This window comes from Labeo rohita, chromosome 17, assembly GCF_022985175.1.
Source record: "Labeo rohita strain BAU-BD-2019 chromosome 17, IGBB_LRoh.1.0, whole genome shotgun sequence".
Taxonomy (NCBI): domain Eukaryota; kingdom Metazoa; phylum Chordata; class Actinopteri; order Cypriniformes; family Cyprinidae; genus Labeo; species Labeo rohita.
The window spans coordinates 5,854,488-5,870,799 of record NC_066885.1 but is presented as its reverse complement, the minus strand read 5'-3'; the positions used below and the strand labels follow the sequence as shown (position 1 = coordinate 5,870,799).

General features: G+C 36.6%; 1 protein-coding gene across 4 annotated transcripts in view; it reads right to left on the bottom strand.

Annotated features, from left to right (window-relative positions):
- The window catches only part of LOC127179401 (neuronal PAS domain-containing protein 3), a 390,014-nt gene extending 375,133 nt beyond the window's left edge, over window positions 1–14,881 (bottom strand). For 2 of the 4 annotated variants that reach the window (XM_051132788.1, XM_051132789.1), the window contains exon 1: window positions 13,779–14,881. In XM_051132788.1, the coding sequence (XP_050988745.1) occupies window positions 13,779–13,933 (155 nt within the window). In that variant the 5' untranslated portion in view covers window positions 13,934–14,881. Of the gene's footprint in view, window positions 1–11,969; window positions 12,628–13,778 lie in introns of those variants that run through there. The other 2 variants (XM_051132790.1, XM_051132791.1) reach the window with 1 other exon arrangement.
- Between the last annotated feature and the right edge of the window lie 1,431 nt (window positions 14,882–16,312).

Here is a 16,312-nt window from a genome sequence, read left to right as displayed (position 1 = left end):
CTTTTAAGAATTATCATTCTCATTAATTTTCAGAATTACCCACTGTGTTGTGATAGCTGTCATGGACTTTAGAGTTCAATTAACTAAATACTGAGAACGTATATATAATATACATACACGTGTGTCTGAGTATGTGCGCGGGCTGTAGGCATGCACGATCATACCCGAGCGCGCTTAAGTATGCATGCACGCGTTCGCGATTTGTTTTATTACAAATTTCTGCAGTTTACCATTTCAGTCTGGGTTTATGCAATAAATATGCAAGTAAACAATTCTGAGAAAGCAATCCGTGATCCAAGCAAGCTAAGATCTTCTACTTAAGTCTGCATCACAATGCAGCATGTATCTGCCATTTTGTGCAGTTTTTGTGCTCAACTCCAGACTCTCTGGTAAGAACAGGAGATTACCCACAATGCCGTGAAGAAAAAACATAACATACGAAAGTTGGAGAAAACAGAATGCAGGTGGAATAATTCAGGCCCTTTTAGGGACACACACACCTCAAGAAAAATTAAACCTTAAAAAAAGGAAAAAAAAGTGTCAGCCAGACTAAATTATTCAATTTATTTCAGTTTTTCAAGAAAAATTAAACAATAAAATAAACAAATTTATTTTAAAAATATTAAATAAAACACATATACCAAGGCATAATAATATGAAAAAATATAGTCAACAAATTTCGCAACCTTTCAATTCTTTATTTGCATTCTGATTAAAAATTACGAAAGATTATGAATTATCTTTTTTCCTTGGAATATGTAAACCATTAAGCCAGGACATATTATGCATAACGTGCATTAATATGCACGCACGCGTTTGTGATTTGTTTCATTACAACTTTCTACAGTTTACTATTTCATTCTGGATTTATAAAATGTATACGCATGTAAACAATTCCAAGAAAGCAATCCAAGCCAAGATCACACTGCAGCATGTATGTGCTCAAATCGAGACAGTCCTGTAAGAACGAGAGATTACCCACAATGCCATGCAGGAAAAATCATAACATAACGAAAGTTGAAGGGCACAGAATGCAGGTGGAATAAATCAGGCTCTTTCAAGGACACGCACATCAAAGTGTGTTTCTCATTCTTTGACTTTTGCACCGAAGTAATTACTATATGAGTAAACATTTGTTTTGTTTTCTATCATTTCATCCTGGGGAGTGCCCACATCAGAGGCATAAGTGTTTCATTACGCCTTTATCTGTCCACAGTTCTTGTGAAGCAGGAACAATTAACCCTGCCTTCAACGTGATTGATATAGGCTTTGCTTTCAATTTGTTCCACTACACAGATCATGAAATTCGCAATGTGCCCATCCTTATTGACCTAGACTTTCAAACACAGGGGGCTACAATGAGATGAAAAGAATTAAAAAGAAGAGAGCCGCGCAGCCATGAAATAACATGGGAGAGAGAGAGAGGGGGGAAAAATGGATGTGACCTCACAAAACCTCAACTATTTCAAGTACACTTTCTGGAAAGTTGTTTTCTGTTCCGTCAAAAGCTGTCCTATACGTTTCTGCTCTCTGAGTACCGTCTGAAAGGCGGCGGAGAGCTCTCGAGATGTCGGCATACGCGGTTATGTCGTAAACACGACTCGCTTGTTCATGAGCAAAATTGAATTTCTATCGCTCTTGCCAAAACCAATCTTTCAAATGTGAACCCCTGAGCTTAGTTTGTAAATCATTAAGAGGCAATGAAAAAGCTTGTTTGTGGTATACAGCTGCTTTAATAAAACCGACGGAAAATACTCAGGGTTTTCAAGTGATTCATGTGAATTGAGAGTTAATTCTGAACTAATAGCATGATGGATGGATGGATGGATGGAACAATAAAACAAGAGAACGATAGATAGAACGATAGAATGATAGATAGATCCATATAACAACTGAACAGATAAAATGACGTAGTGATAGACAGAATGATAGTACGATAGAAAGAATGATAGATATAAAAATAGTACCGACGATAGAATGACAGAATGATAGAACAATAGATAGATAGATAGATAGATACAACAACTGAATAGATAGAATGATGTCACGAATGATAGAACAATAGTTAGAATGAATGATAGATAGAACAAATGATAGAATGGTATAACAATAGACAGAATGATTGACAGAACGATAGATAGAACGATAGAACGATGGATAGATAGAATGATAAAATGATAGGTTGATAATTACAATGAATGATAAAGTGAACGATAGATAGAACGACAGAACGATAGATAGAATGACAGAACGACATAGATAAAACGATAGATAGAACGACAGAAGGATAGAACGATAGATAGATAGATAGATAGATAGATAGATAATTATAACGACTGAATAGATAGAATGATGTAACCATAGATAGAATGATAGAGTGAAAGATAGAACAACAGATAGAATGATAAAATGATAGATAGATAGATAGATAGATAATTATAACGACTGAATAGATAGAATGATGTAACGAATGATAGAACGATAGCGTGAACGACAGAACAATAGAACGATAAAACAGATAGATAGATAGATAATTACAACAACTAAATAGATAGAATGACGTAACGAACGATAGAACGATAGTGAACAATAGATAGAACGACAGAAAGATAAATAGAATGATAGAATGACAGATAGAAAGATAGAACAACAGACAGACAGACAGACAGACAGACAGACAGATAGATAGATAATTACGACTGAATAGACAGAATGACGTAACGAACAATAGAACGATATAGTGAACGACAGAACGACAGAAAGATAAATAGAATGACAGAATGACAGATAGACAGAACGATAGAACAACAGACAGATAGAACAGACAGACAGATAGACAGACAGATAGATAGATAGATAGATAGATAGATAGATAGATAGATAGACAGATAGATAATTACAACAACCGAATAGAATGACGTAATGAATGACAGAACAATAGAGTGAACAATAGAAAGATAGATAGAACGATAGAATGACAGACAGATAGACAGACAGATGTGAAGCGGAGTGCCTAAAACCCCCTTTGTCGGAAACCACAGCTTCACAGGGCTTATTGCATTTATAAAACGGTTATTCCATATACGTAGCAAGGTTTCACAAAATACAACAAGAGTAAATAAAGTGTAATAATATTAATAAAAACATTATTCTACCACCAAAACAATGTATTTCCACAGAAACGATTGTGGTTGCAACAAAGTAGTTGCCGAGCAACACAGACATAAACAAAGGTGTAAGTTTGTAGAGTAATTTACAACAGCTTAGAACACGGCTCAACCAATCAGAATCAAGGAGCAGAACTATCCGTTTTATAATGGTAAATATAGCACAAGTATCTCATATTTCCCTCAAAAATACTCTTTACTCTTGCAAGGCTGTGTGTTTACTTTAGCTGATGGCTATTGTGCTGTACAGTATCAATAAGCAATTTGACCTTTTCCCACAGTCTGCTGCTGGAAAGGCCTTCATTTGTCAGGACTGTGAGCTAATTTTAGCCTTTCCCTGACGAAAGACCTACTGTTACTCCATTACACACCACACACGGACAGATATATTATCAATTCAAAAAGTTTGCCTTTGGTACGTCAAAGCACAGGAAGTGGCAGGAGACACAGAAGTGGCTGACACAGCGTCCTGCGGTGCTGCTTTAGATGAGTGTACCCGGTGATAAGCCTGGGAAAACGCCGGCACAAAAGCAGTCAGTAAATCCCCGCAAAGGGGGCTTCTTTAGGTGACGACATGCGTAAGGAATGCTATAGAGAAAATACCTCGGCGTGCTGTAGCTCCTTTGTGAGACGAGGTGATGGGGGCTTACCTCCATTTACAGCCAAATCACAGCTATGACATTCGCTTATTAAACTGACAGGTGGGCTAGCGAGCATATGCGCCACCAAATTTATTTATCGGGATGTGCAGCGGGTATTACCGTGAGGAGCGAGGGCGGCCCGTGTCGAGTGATGCGGGCTGTGTTTTCTAGCGGATCTTCTGCCAAACAGGAATAATCAATTGTAATTTCGCACACAAAACTTGGGATGGCCAACAAGGGCTGTGCAGGTGCGGATGATCAAATTGCTTCTTGATAAGAGGAGCTACTATATAAAATGACATTAAATAGCATGCAAAACACATCTAACTTCTGTAATGCAACATCTATTTATTTATTTTTATTTGTTTGTTTTTAAGTAAATATAGCAGATTATTGGAATATGTTTTACAATTAAATTTTCTTCCGTAATATGACATATTAAAGAATATTCAGATGGAAACTTTGTGTAATAAATTTATACATTTTATTCATATTATATTTTCTCACAGGAAGCATAATGCGCTTAACAGGTTGAATTAAATGTGAAATTTCGAAAAACTCTTTAAAAATGTAAATAAATATATATTTTAGCTAAGTAATTTCAAAAATGAAGAGTTTATTTGCAAAAACAGATAACTCCGTTTTTTACAATTTTCAAAAATCACGCTTTTTATTATGTTATCTTGTTTTTATCGTTTTATTGTGTTAGTTAGCTGTATTTTTTAGTTATTTTTTTAGTTTAATCAAAATAACCCCCCTGCAGTTTGATTGAGATTAATTGGAAAGCACAGTGAAAAAACATGATTTTTGAAAATTGTTAAAAACTGAGTTATTTTGCAAATAATGAACTCTTATATATATATATATATATATATATATATATATATATATTCATATATCACACACACACATACACATATACATATATATATATATATATATAAATATATATTCTTTTTTTTATTATTATTCATTTTTTCCATTTTTGTAATTTTTTTGTAAATGTTACTATAGTAGTTTCTGAGTGAAAATTATTTCTACACTTTTTTTTTTTCACAGTATACCTTGTTTTACACCCGCTTTAAATAATATATAAAAATATTTCTGGCCAATAATATAGTTTACATTTTACAAGTTGATATTTACTGTATCCCTTTATTTATTGCATGCATAATTTATGTATGCGAATAAAGTTGGATGTACTAAACACAAAAAATATGTGCAAAAATACTGCTGGTCAGTAATACAGTTTTGTGATATATGTGGAGAAAGTTGGATGTAAAACATTAATATACCACTGGCCAATAATATAATTTACAATTTGTCAAATCAAGTCAAAACACGCAGGCAAGATTTGCTATACAGTGTATATGCATCGATTTTGTGAGTATATTGTAGTATGTGGATAAAGTGCTATATAAATATATTGGTGGGCGAAAACATTGTTTACATTTTGCAATGATAAAAACAATCAAGCCGTTGAGATTTGCTATATATTGTAGTATTCAGGGAAAAACAAGAGTAGCCTAAGTGTATTTGAGTGGTAATGTGCTTCTTTTCTGAATGTCCAAGTTCCAACCCTAAACACAGCTCTGGAAAAACCGTCTCGCATCCAAATCTAACACAAGCTTTCAATGTAGAGAAAAGTGGCAACATCTTCAAATCAAAACGATAAAGGCATTGTTCAACGTGCACAAATATGTGCAAATCCAAACCCAAATCCAATGCATTTAAATCCATTTTCTTTGCCAATGCATATATAGGAGGATTACACATGTATTCTGGAAGCGCCGTGGAGTTTGTCCGAGCTCAGAAGTGCTGCTGGAACACTAGAGGGGGCGAGTAAAGGGCAACGCTTGCTGCTAGCATTAGATGATCGCGGCACAGCCAAACCAAAGAAGCAGATGGGAGTCAGCGGGCAGAACATCTGTCTTTAGAGCCAGATACTAAATGAAGGTCTTAAAACCACTGTGGACATTAAACGCGTAGAAGGGGAGCTCGGGTTTTTACCGCAGCCGCAAACCATAACAAAACCTGTGACATTCAGAAGCAACACTTTAGCCGCCTAGAGCACGATCGTCTCTGATCTCTTCTCTCTGGCATAAAAAGGCATGTATGTACTGCCTAGAGTCCTCTGAAACATATAGAGACATCAGCAATCAGCACAGGGGAAACCAGGGCTAGTTGTCACAATCAAACGTCCAGTTACAATGATTTTGTATGCTGGTTTCAAATGGTTTAAAATGATCTTAAAGGGACAGCTCATCCAAAAAACTTTTTTTCTGTTGAATACAAAAGTTTATTTTAAGAATGTTGGTAAACAAACAATTGCTGGTAGCCATTGACTTCTATAGTAGGGAAAAATACAATGGAAGTCAATGGCTACCAGCAATTGTTTGGTACCAACATTTTTTTCTTTTTTGGATGGACTATCCCATTAAATTAGAACAATTTTGAGAATTTCTGTCCTCCACACTAAAATATCCAATAACATCATATGTTTACTGTTGAAAACAGACTAAACCACACTGACGTACATTTAGACATTTAGGCATTTTTCAGTGTCAAGTTGTCATCTTTGATCATATGTTGCACAGTTTACATTACTGTTCCATGATGACATTCATTTTTGAATGAACTATCAATTAAATTAGAATAATTTTGAGAATTTCTGTCCTTCACACTAAAATATCCAATGTAATCATATTTTTACTTTTGAAAACAAACAAAAAACAAGTTGAAAACAAGTTGTCATCTTTGATTATATTATATTTTGCACGGTTTACATTACTGTTTCATGATTTGTTTTTTTGCTGTATGGTTATTTACTGTTTAAATTATGCTGAAAAGCCTGTATTTGGCTATTTAATGGCAGGTATCATTGCAAAGTCAATGTCTACCAGCAACTGTTTGGTTATCGACATGATTTAAAATATCTTCTTTTGTGTTGAACAGAACAAAGAAATGTATACAAGTTTGCAACAACATGAGGGACATGAGGGTGAGTAAATGATGACAAAATTAATATTTGGATGGACTATCCTTTTAAATTAGAACAATTTTGAGAATTACTGTCCTCCACACTAAAATATCCAACATAATCATATATTTACTGTTGAAAACAAACTAAACCACACTGACGTACATTTAGATGAGTCACTAATGAAAATGTTTCAGCATTTTTCAGTGGTAAGTTGGACAAGTTGTCATCTTTGATGATAGTTTGCTCATTTTACATTACGGATTCATTAATTGTTTTGTTATATAATTATTTACAGTTTGAATTTTGCTAAAAAGCCTGTATTTTGCCATTTAATGGCAAGTTCCATTGTGACAGCTTACCCCATAAAGTGTGTCAATACACACCATTTACTTCCGTAGTGTGGAAAAAATTATATACTGTTAGTCAGTGGCTACCAGCAACTGTTTGATTATCGACATGATTTAAAATTTCTTCTTTTGTGTTGAACAGAAGAAAGAAATGTATGCAAGTTCGCAACAATATGAGGGCAATTTTCATTTTTGGATGAACTATTAATTAAATTAGAATAATTCTGGAAATTTCTGTCCTTTACACTAAAATATCCAATATCATCATATATTTACTGTTGAAAACAAACTAACCACACTGACGTACATTTAGATGAGAGTCACTAATGAAAACTTTTCAGCATTTTTCAGTGTCAAGTTGGACAAGTTGTCATCTTTGATCATATTTTGCACATTTTACATTACTGTTTCATTCATTTTTGTTATATAATTATTTGTTGTTCGAATTGTGCTGAAAAGCCTGTATTTGGCCATTTAATGGCAGGAATCATTGTGATAACTTACCCATGAAGTGCGTCAATACACACTATTGACTTCCATATTATGGGGGGAAAAAATACTATGGAAGTCAATGGCTACCAGCAACTGTTTGGTTACCAACATTATTTAAAATATCATCTTTTGTGTTGAAAAGAAGAAAGAAATTCATGCAAGTTTGCAACAACATGAAGGTGAGTAAATAATGAGAATATTTATTTTTGGATGAACTATCAAATAAATTAGAAAGTATTTTTGAGAATTTCTGTCCTCCACACCAAAATATCCAATATCATCATATATTTACTGTTGAAAACAAACAAAACCACACTGACATACATTTAGATGAGACTCATCAATAGGGCTGCAAAACGATTAGTCGTGATTAATCGATTCAAAAGAAAAGTTTGTGTACATACTTTATGCGTGTTTATGGTGTATATTTATTATGTATATATAAATACATACACATACATATATATATTAAATAAAAATATATTAGAAAAAACATTTAGATTTATATAGTGTACATACAAATATTTTTTTAAATATATAAATATATATATATATATATATATATATATATATATATGTGTGTGTGTGTGTGTGTTTATATATACATAATAAATATACACTGTACACACACATATAGTATGTAAACATAAACTTTTATTTTGAATCGATTAATCGCAACTAATCGTTTTGCAGCCCTAAAAAACTTTTCAGGATTTTCAGTGTCAGGTTGGACAAGCTGTCATCTCTGATGGTATTTTGCACATTTTACATTACTGTTTCATGAATTGTTTTGTTATATAATTATCTACAGTTTGAATTTTGCTAAAAAAGCCTGTATTTTGCCATTTAATGGCAGGTTCCATTGTGACAGCTTACCCCATAAAGTGCAAAAATACATACCACTTTTGCAGCACCCTGTCACAGTACATCAACATATGTTGAATAAATATGTTCTTGGACAAAAATGGTGGAAATTGCCTTTCACTGGAATAAAAAGTGTAATATAGTGTAGTATATATACACACAAAGGCAAAAATGAAAAAGGTCACACAGTGATTCATTGCACTGTTCCACCTACAACTGATTCACAGATATGTCCATAAAAACCCAAACTAAAAGAACATTCACACACCTCAGCTCAGACGAAGAGAGGTATACATCTCACAAGCTCTCACGCCATGAGCCGTGCAGTAATGCATCGAGAGACTGCACGATTACCTTTGCGGGATGCATCTTCTTTATGTCTGTCTCTCTGCTCTGACCTTCACAATAACAGAGACGAGTGGCGGCTGGCGAGAGCCGCGGTAATCACCGCACAACACGCCGAGCACCAGCCACAGATGGGGGCTGGAAATCCCTCTTAATTGTGATAAATACACATCAGAATTGCTTATTTGCCTCCGTTCCATGCCGGCGAATCAACGGGTGGAATTGGTGCGTCCTTTGTGTGATGGTATAGCTCAGCTTGGGCTGACTGCCTCTCTGGCATTCGGAGAACATCGCCGCTTTGTATCCACCATAAACATACGCATATCTAATACTCGGTGATTTGGGAATAAAAAATAATCACGAGCACAGCACACTGACTCTCCTGAGCGTTTAGCGAGATGCTGATATTCATAATTTCACATCAAAGGATTATTACAATGAACAGCAACATGTCGGAATGTGATTATAATAACAAACAGGCCCATTTTCATAATTTACATGGGGAGCTGATGTGAAATACTTTCAAGAAGTTGACATGCTATAGTGAAATTTCTAGTTAATTGTATTATCATTAATGCAGGCCCATTTAAAACAATCGACGGCGCAAAAGCATAAGATATAGACTTTCCTTTATACATTCATTTGCATTTTTAACCTGCAAAGGGAAGCGATATGCATCGCATACGGCGTCTTGTTAATGGACCTGTTGATATACAAGCCATTAGAGAGACGATACGTTATAATGCAACACCAAATAAACCCCAAGCATTTCACAATGCCACAGCTCGGCTCTCAATCTATGGATCCACTGCTGCACCGTAGGAGAGGAAATGGAACAATTTAGCACTTTTGTTTGCTCACAGTGAGGGAGGGAGGCATTGCTTTCTCCAACACAAAGCCAACTTTGTGTTTAGTGTTGTGTATAAATTCACGCCAACCAATCTCTCTCTCTCTGTGAATTCGCGTCCAACTCCTTCAGAGTTGCTTCGCCCAAGAGCACAATCCCTCCCTTCCCAACCCTCGCTACTACAGCGCTAGTAAACAGCACTGCATTAAAAAATAAACTCCCAAACCTTCCTTGAGAATTTCAGCCCCAGTGTTATTCGGTTCAACTCTCAAGTGGAGCCACATAACGAATCACAGAGTGCAATTTAGCCCTTCAGAATGCCGGTCGGAAACAGGTGATAAAGGAAGCACTCATGCACTGGCTATGAAGTTTCCCCCCCTCAAAATTAATTCCATCTTCAAGATTCCTATCTCTGCGATATGCTCGGAATGGCACACAAATACGCTCCCGCCAGAAAGATTACTGCAGACTGACTTAGCATAAACATCTCCTGCTGTTATGACTGGCAGGGGGTGGAATATAATTCTAACGTCGTGGCCTATTTAGGCGTAGGTGCATTAGTGTAATCTGCGCGTTCCGAGTGGGAATTATAAAATAATCGAGCTCGTTGAGAGTTTTGTCAAGCTTGCTAATGATAACCATTCACAGTCCGGTCAGGCACACACACACAATCTCGTGGAGTTGCACGCTACAGTATATGAATCGGGCCGTGTTTACATTGTAAAATGTCACTGGCTCTACGGCTGATATTTTGTACACACACTGCAGGTGAATTATTGCATACAATTTAACATTAGTTCAACAAGCTGTACGCCGCACGCAGACGCACGCAGTGCGGCGTGAATCAGTGCTGCCTAATTTAATACTCCTGAAAGCTAAGCAGAAAAAAATACCTAAAATACCTATTGTTCGCATGAGTTTATGTAAGAAGAACCTGTGATATACTAAACACAATCTGACAGCAACTTGTCATCTAAACAAACAAAATGTTGCATTTGAAATAAAAAAAGTTGATCATAAAGAAAACGACACGTATCTGACTAGTGTAAATAATACACAACCTTGTTGCAATTTCAGATCATTAGTAATCTCATAACTGCAGATTAATTCAGCGCAACACCTGTCATCTAAAGATGCATATGCAATACTCAGCAACACAACAACACCCACCTAAAATATAGTCATAGTAAATTTTCAGATGAACAAAAGTAATCCTTAGATGAAACAACTATGAACATTTGATAAATACAGGTAACAGTCCTCAAAGAGCCACTTGATGCTTTACGCACATATTATCACAATTTCAGATCTACAGATCAAATAATTTCATAATTGCAGAATTTAGTGCACCACCACCTGCCATCTAAGTGTAAAAAGGCTGATGAACATGTAATAAAGTAACAGCATTTAAACATTCCCATACACAATAGATTTATAATCTATAAATTATCTAACTACGACAGCAATTTTATAACTAGATGAATTATTCCTCCTCAAGGGTTTCTCAAACATCTGCTTCAAAATAGTCCTGTATCACAATTTCAGATCTATCGATCTGACAAATGAATTTAGTGCACCACCTGTCATGTGTAAAAGGCACCAGGAAATCTCAACTACTCAATAAGCAATACTACAACAACCAAAAATCTATATTTTAGCATGCACCCTACTGTATCAAACATCTAAAGATATAAAAATGCACCTGTAATGTAAGTGTTAAACACCTGAGTAGATACTCAGCAACATCCTTTCACTAGAGTATATGACTAGTCTTGTGATCAACTACTGTTATTTCCAAAGTGCAAATTACTGCTCAAATCCGCATCAAGAGTTTCTGATTCAACACAGGACTCAAATCCACACCATTCTACACCGAAACTTCCTCAAACAGCAGCCTGGCGCACATTATTTCACATCAGTAAACAGTGTGTTTTACTCAGATTGGCCTAATGCCGCGAAAACAAACGGCGAGCGGATACAACGCTGCAACATGGTCGCGTTCGAACGTTCACAAATTTCCCGCGAAACCTGCCAGCAGCGCGACACACGCTGAACACATTCAACGGTCATGTCCTCTGTCCACCAAAACACACACACACTCTCTCTCTGAACACACACACACTCACAGCAAAAACACACACACTCGCGGCTTGTGTCAGCGTGTATACCTGTTACCCAACCCCTCACACACACTCCTGCGGAAAGGGCAAAGTTTCACATCTCAGTCCAAAATGCCCGTCAGCGCACGCGTTTCCACAGACACACAACAAACCGAGCGTTTACCGTTCTCTTCTGGAAGGGTCTTGCTGAATGCTGGGCTTGGTGGGCGCCATCTTCCTGCAATTATTAATTACACTTTTTTCCTCCGGATTTCACGCGACGAGCAGCTGACAGCGGAACCGCGAGCATTTAAGCAACGCCATCGGTGGTACCGGAGCGCTCGTCCCCGTGTCTCCGTGCGTTAAGACGCGTTCAGACGGGAGCGAGACCAGCCGACACTGAGATCCAAAGGCATGCCAATAAAGTGTGAGGAAACCCGGGGACGCTCGTACGATCCGGCGGCTGTCCTCGCTGGGTAAACGAAGGCAGGAATCAGTGCAAGAGAGGGGCTTTTGCAGCACGATGTGCCCCTCGAACACAGCCGCTTCTTCCCTGTATGTTTGTCCGCATTTTTCAGCTTTTTTCCTGCCTCTCTCTCCCTCTCATCTCCCTCTCCTGCCGGCGCAACAACGCCACTCAGTTGTAGTTGGAAATAGTTTGAGTTTATGGGGAATATACAGGTTGTTTCTGATGCATCAACCAAAGGGTTGGAGAAATCGCTTCGTGACAGCTTTTAATCGTTTGCATGCTGATGTTTCCATTCATATTTTCTGTAACATGTCGAATAATATGATTGACAGCTGTCAAAATCTATGGCAAGTTGATGTTCAGTCTGAGACTAAATTATTTTGAAACAGGTAATGTGTCAAAGCACTAAAAGTGAAAAAAATAAAAATAAATAAAATAAAGATATAAAAGAGATACCTCATATGCAATGTCCATATGTTAGATATACAAATAATGCATCTGAAAAAAACGTGCACTATTCAATGCATTGTTTTCCACTAATGCATATTCAATGCATTATTTTTATTTTTCTAAACAAATCCGTCTTGACATAAATAAAGGCCTGTTTTTTGATGTGCATTAGAACCTGTGACCTGTCAAGGTCATGAGCTGACAGCCACCCCATTTAATGTCCTGTTCATTGTGTTGTGCTCTAAACAGACTGTTTAATTGAACGTGACAGTATATGTAAGCATGTGTGCACATGATTCTGCTGATATACTAACAATCAGAACATTCACATCCATTAACGCCAGTCCACCGCCTAGCTTTAGTAGATGATGAAAACTGTGTGAATTTATGTGAAAAATGAATGGCAAAAGTCTGTTTATCATTTTGTACTAAGTTTATAAAGACTTAATGTCTATTTGTATAAATCTAAGTCACACTCCGTGTGATTTAGTGGTGTTTTCTTGTCTTCGGTGATTAAAGTTTGCAACTAATTATTTAAAATATCTTTTGTAAAAGAATTATGCATTGATTATTGTATGCGGTTATCACTTTAAATGAATAATTTCAGATAATTAGTTCTTAAGTGAGTTTTTTGTGCATTGAAATAGTTGACAATGCCAGTTTTGGAAGGATCACAATCACTTTAAATATTTAATACGATTGAAAATATGTTTATTTGCATGATAAATATGAATGCAAAGCATTTATATTGACTATAAATCACAATATGGCTTTTCTATACTTCTCAGTGTGTGTGTTCTGGAATTTGACACATTGTAAAACTTTACAGCTTCAATAAACGGCTGGCTTTATATCGTGTGGCGTTTTTGTGTTTGATAAATGAAGCAAAGCCCGGGATCTCAGTGAAACTGAGATGTTAAGAATCTAAGTTTATACCTTCAGCAACCTCCAGGGAAATCCAGTATTGCTTATATATAAACCTGTTAACGGTGAATGTGAATGGACGCAACAAATATGACATGAATAGTATGAAACGTGAAAACAAAAAACATGTTTTGCGTTTAGTCAGCGTACCTTTGTTGGTAAGACGTCAAGCCTTGGACGTTTTGCGGGTTCCCGTTAGTAGCTCCCGGGACTCTGGACGCAGCCGGCATCCCTCCACCGGCTCCCGCACCTGCAGCCGCCGCCGCCGTCACCTGAACACTGAAATCCGGGAAGATCCTGATCATCCCCGAGCGCGCACCGCGATGCTGCACCAACCGAGTGTATGTGGATCAACCTTCCCTCCGGTCCGACAAATCACAGCAGCACAATCCCATTAGTGATGGAAACAAGCTCATCAGCCATTCTACGTCTTGTTTTCTGCTTTCAGAGGAGAGAAGTGCTGCTTTTAGAGGGTTGGTGATGGTGGTGCTCGCAGACCGCCGCCTCTTGGCGCGTCCCGTGCGCTTTTACGCGGAAAAGTTTCAAGCGCTCCAAGCTTTCCTGACGAATCCGAGATTATGTTTTTTAAAGGTAAACTTCCTCAAAAGCGTATTGTTTAACCATATCCTCCAATATATGAATGATCTGACTGTCTTACGTGACAGCTTGTGAGCCAAATCTGACTAAGAATTGTCAGTTTAGGAAACTTACCAAAAAGTGACGCGCTAACTAAAATCTTAAATCAAAGTATCCTAATATTATTTTACTTTCAAAACGCGTAAATAGTATGCCTTTTAGTTTTGAAATACACAGCTACAGGCGTTAGATAGCCATAATAGAAAAGAAAACGCAAGTGCGACACTTTCCTAGTGTAAAGGAATGTGTGCGTATATAAATAAACGAGCACAGAACTTTTTTTTATCAGTCCAACGTGTCGTGAAAAAGCTCTGCTGATTAAGATCAGAGACAGCTGTCCATTCCCAGTGTGGTTTAGGAAACAGATCTAAGTATGTACGCGAGGAAAGTCCAGTGCATGATGTGATCTGCTCGCCTCCTACTGTTGTGATGATGATGTGCTACTGCTTTCAGTTTCTGAGAGAAGGAATGATCAGCTTCTTCTTCTGGTGCTGATGCTGCAGAGGTCAGGTGCTGTCAGTGCTGCTGCCAGGATCAATGTCTAAAGCTGATGGGATGTTTGCTGTGTGCATGCTCCTCATGTGTTGTGTTGTGTTGCCCTGCTGTGTGTGGCAATGCCATCCCTATAGCGCGTGTGAGAAGATGAACTCAGCCGCTCTTGCAGCTGATTAACGGAGCGCGCTGCCGCCGCGCAGCCAATGGGAAGCTCGCACGGGAGCGCGCAGCGGTTTACCGCAGCAGTTAACCCTTTGTGAGCCGAATGATGAGGAGCAGCTAGAATATTCACAGACACATGCAACTGTAACGTTAATCATACTTAATATAAGAGGAATCAAAAAGCACTATTGGCAAAATAAAAAAACCCAAAACAAAACAATGAAATAACAGGCTATTCGGAAGAACAATAGCAAACACATAGTTTTCAAGTACTTCCATTAAAAAAAAAGTTTGGGTTTACATCTAATAAAAATCACCAAAAAGACCTGTTGAGCAAAAATGTCTACATTACATATGTTGTATCTAATGCAACGACATACATTTTTAAATATGGCTTGTCAAAATATTTTGTTGAAGGGGTTGAATTTGTGGTTTCCACGGATTTTTAAATTTTTAAATTTTACATGCGTATTAAATATGGGAATTCATGCAGTTGTCTTATTCTGCAATGACTGTTCTTTTTTTACGATCTTGTGCAATACAATTATGTATACTTTTTTGTAATGTGGTGTTAGATGTGTAATCTAGAAGACATGGTATCACCTTGCTGAACTAACTAGTTACTTATATGTTACCCTGGTCCACAAAACCGAAGATAAATAAGAATAAAAAAGCTTTCCATTGATGTGTGGACAATATGTGGCTGAGATACAACTATTTGCAAATCTGGAATCTGAGGGTGCAAACAAATCAAAATATAAAATTGAAAGTTGTCCAAATGAAGTTCTTAGCAATGCATATTACTAATCAAAAATTAAGTTTTGATATATTTACGACAGGAAATTTACAAAATATCTTCATGGAACATGATCTTTACTTAATATCCTAATGATTTTTGGCATAAAGGAAAAATCAATAATTTTGACCCACACAATGTATTTTTAGCTATTGCTACAAATACTGTGCTACTTAAGACTGGTTTTGTGGTCCATGGTCACATATAATTTCTAAAAAAAAAATAAGTATGCCTAAGTAAAGTTCAAGTATATTTTAAGTATTCTTGTAGTAAGTATCTGTGTACTAGTAGGCTAGAATACTTTTAAGTGTACTATTTCATTACTTGGGTATGGCCCACTTTTCAGAAAGACTTTTCATCAGCTGAGCAGTCAAATATTGTTAAACAACAGTGCAATTGAGAGTTTAGAGCTATAAAATGAATGTGAAATGTTTGAGGTTATATAAAGACAACTATTTTTTTCACAAACAATTAAATAAAAAGCAAGAAATACACTGAATTAAACATGAAAATTTTAAATAAAAATTAATAATATTTCCATGTTAAATGTACTCCAGTGATCTTAATTTACAACTTGGAAAAATCTTGAAAAATA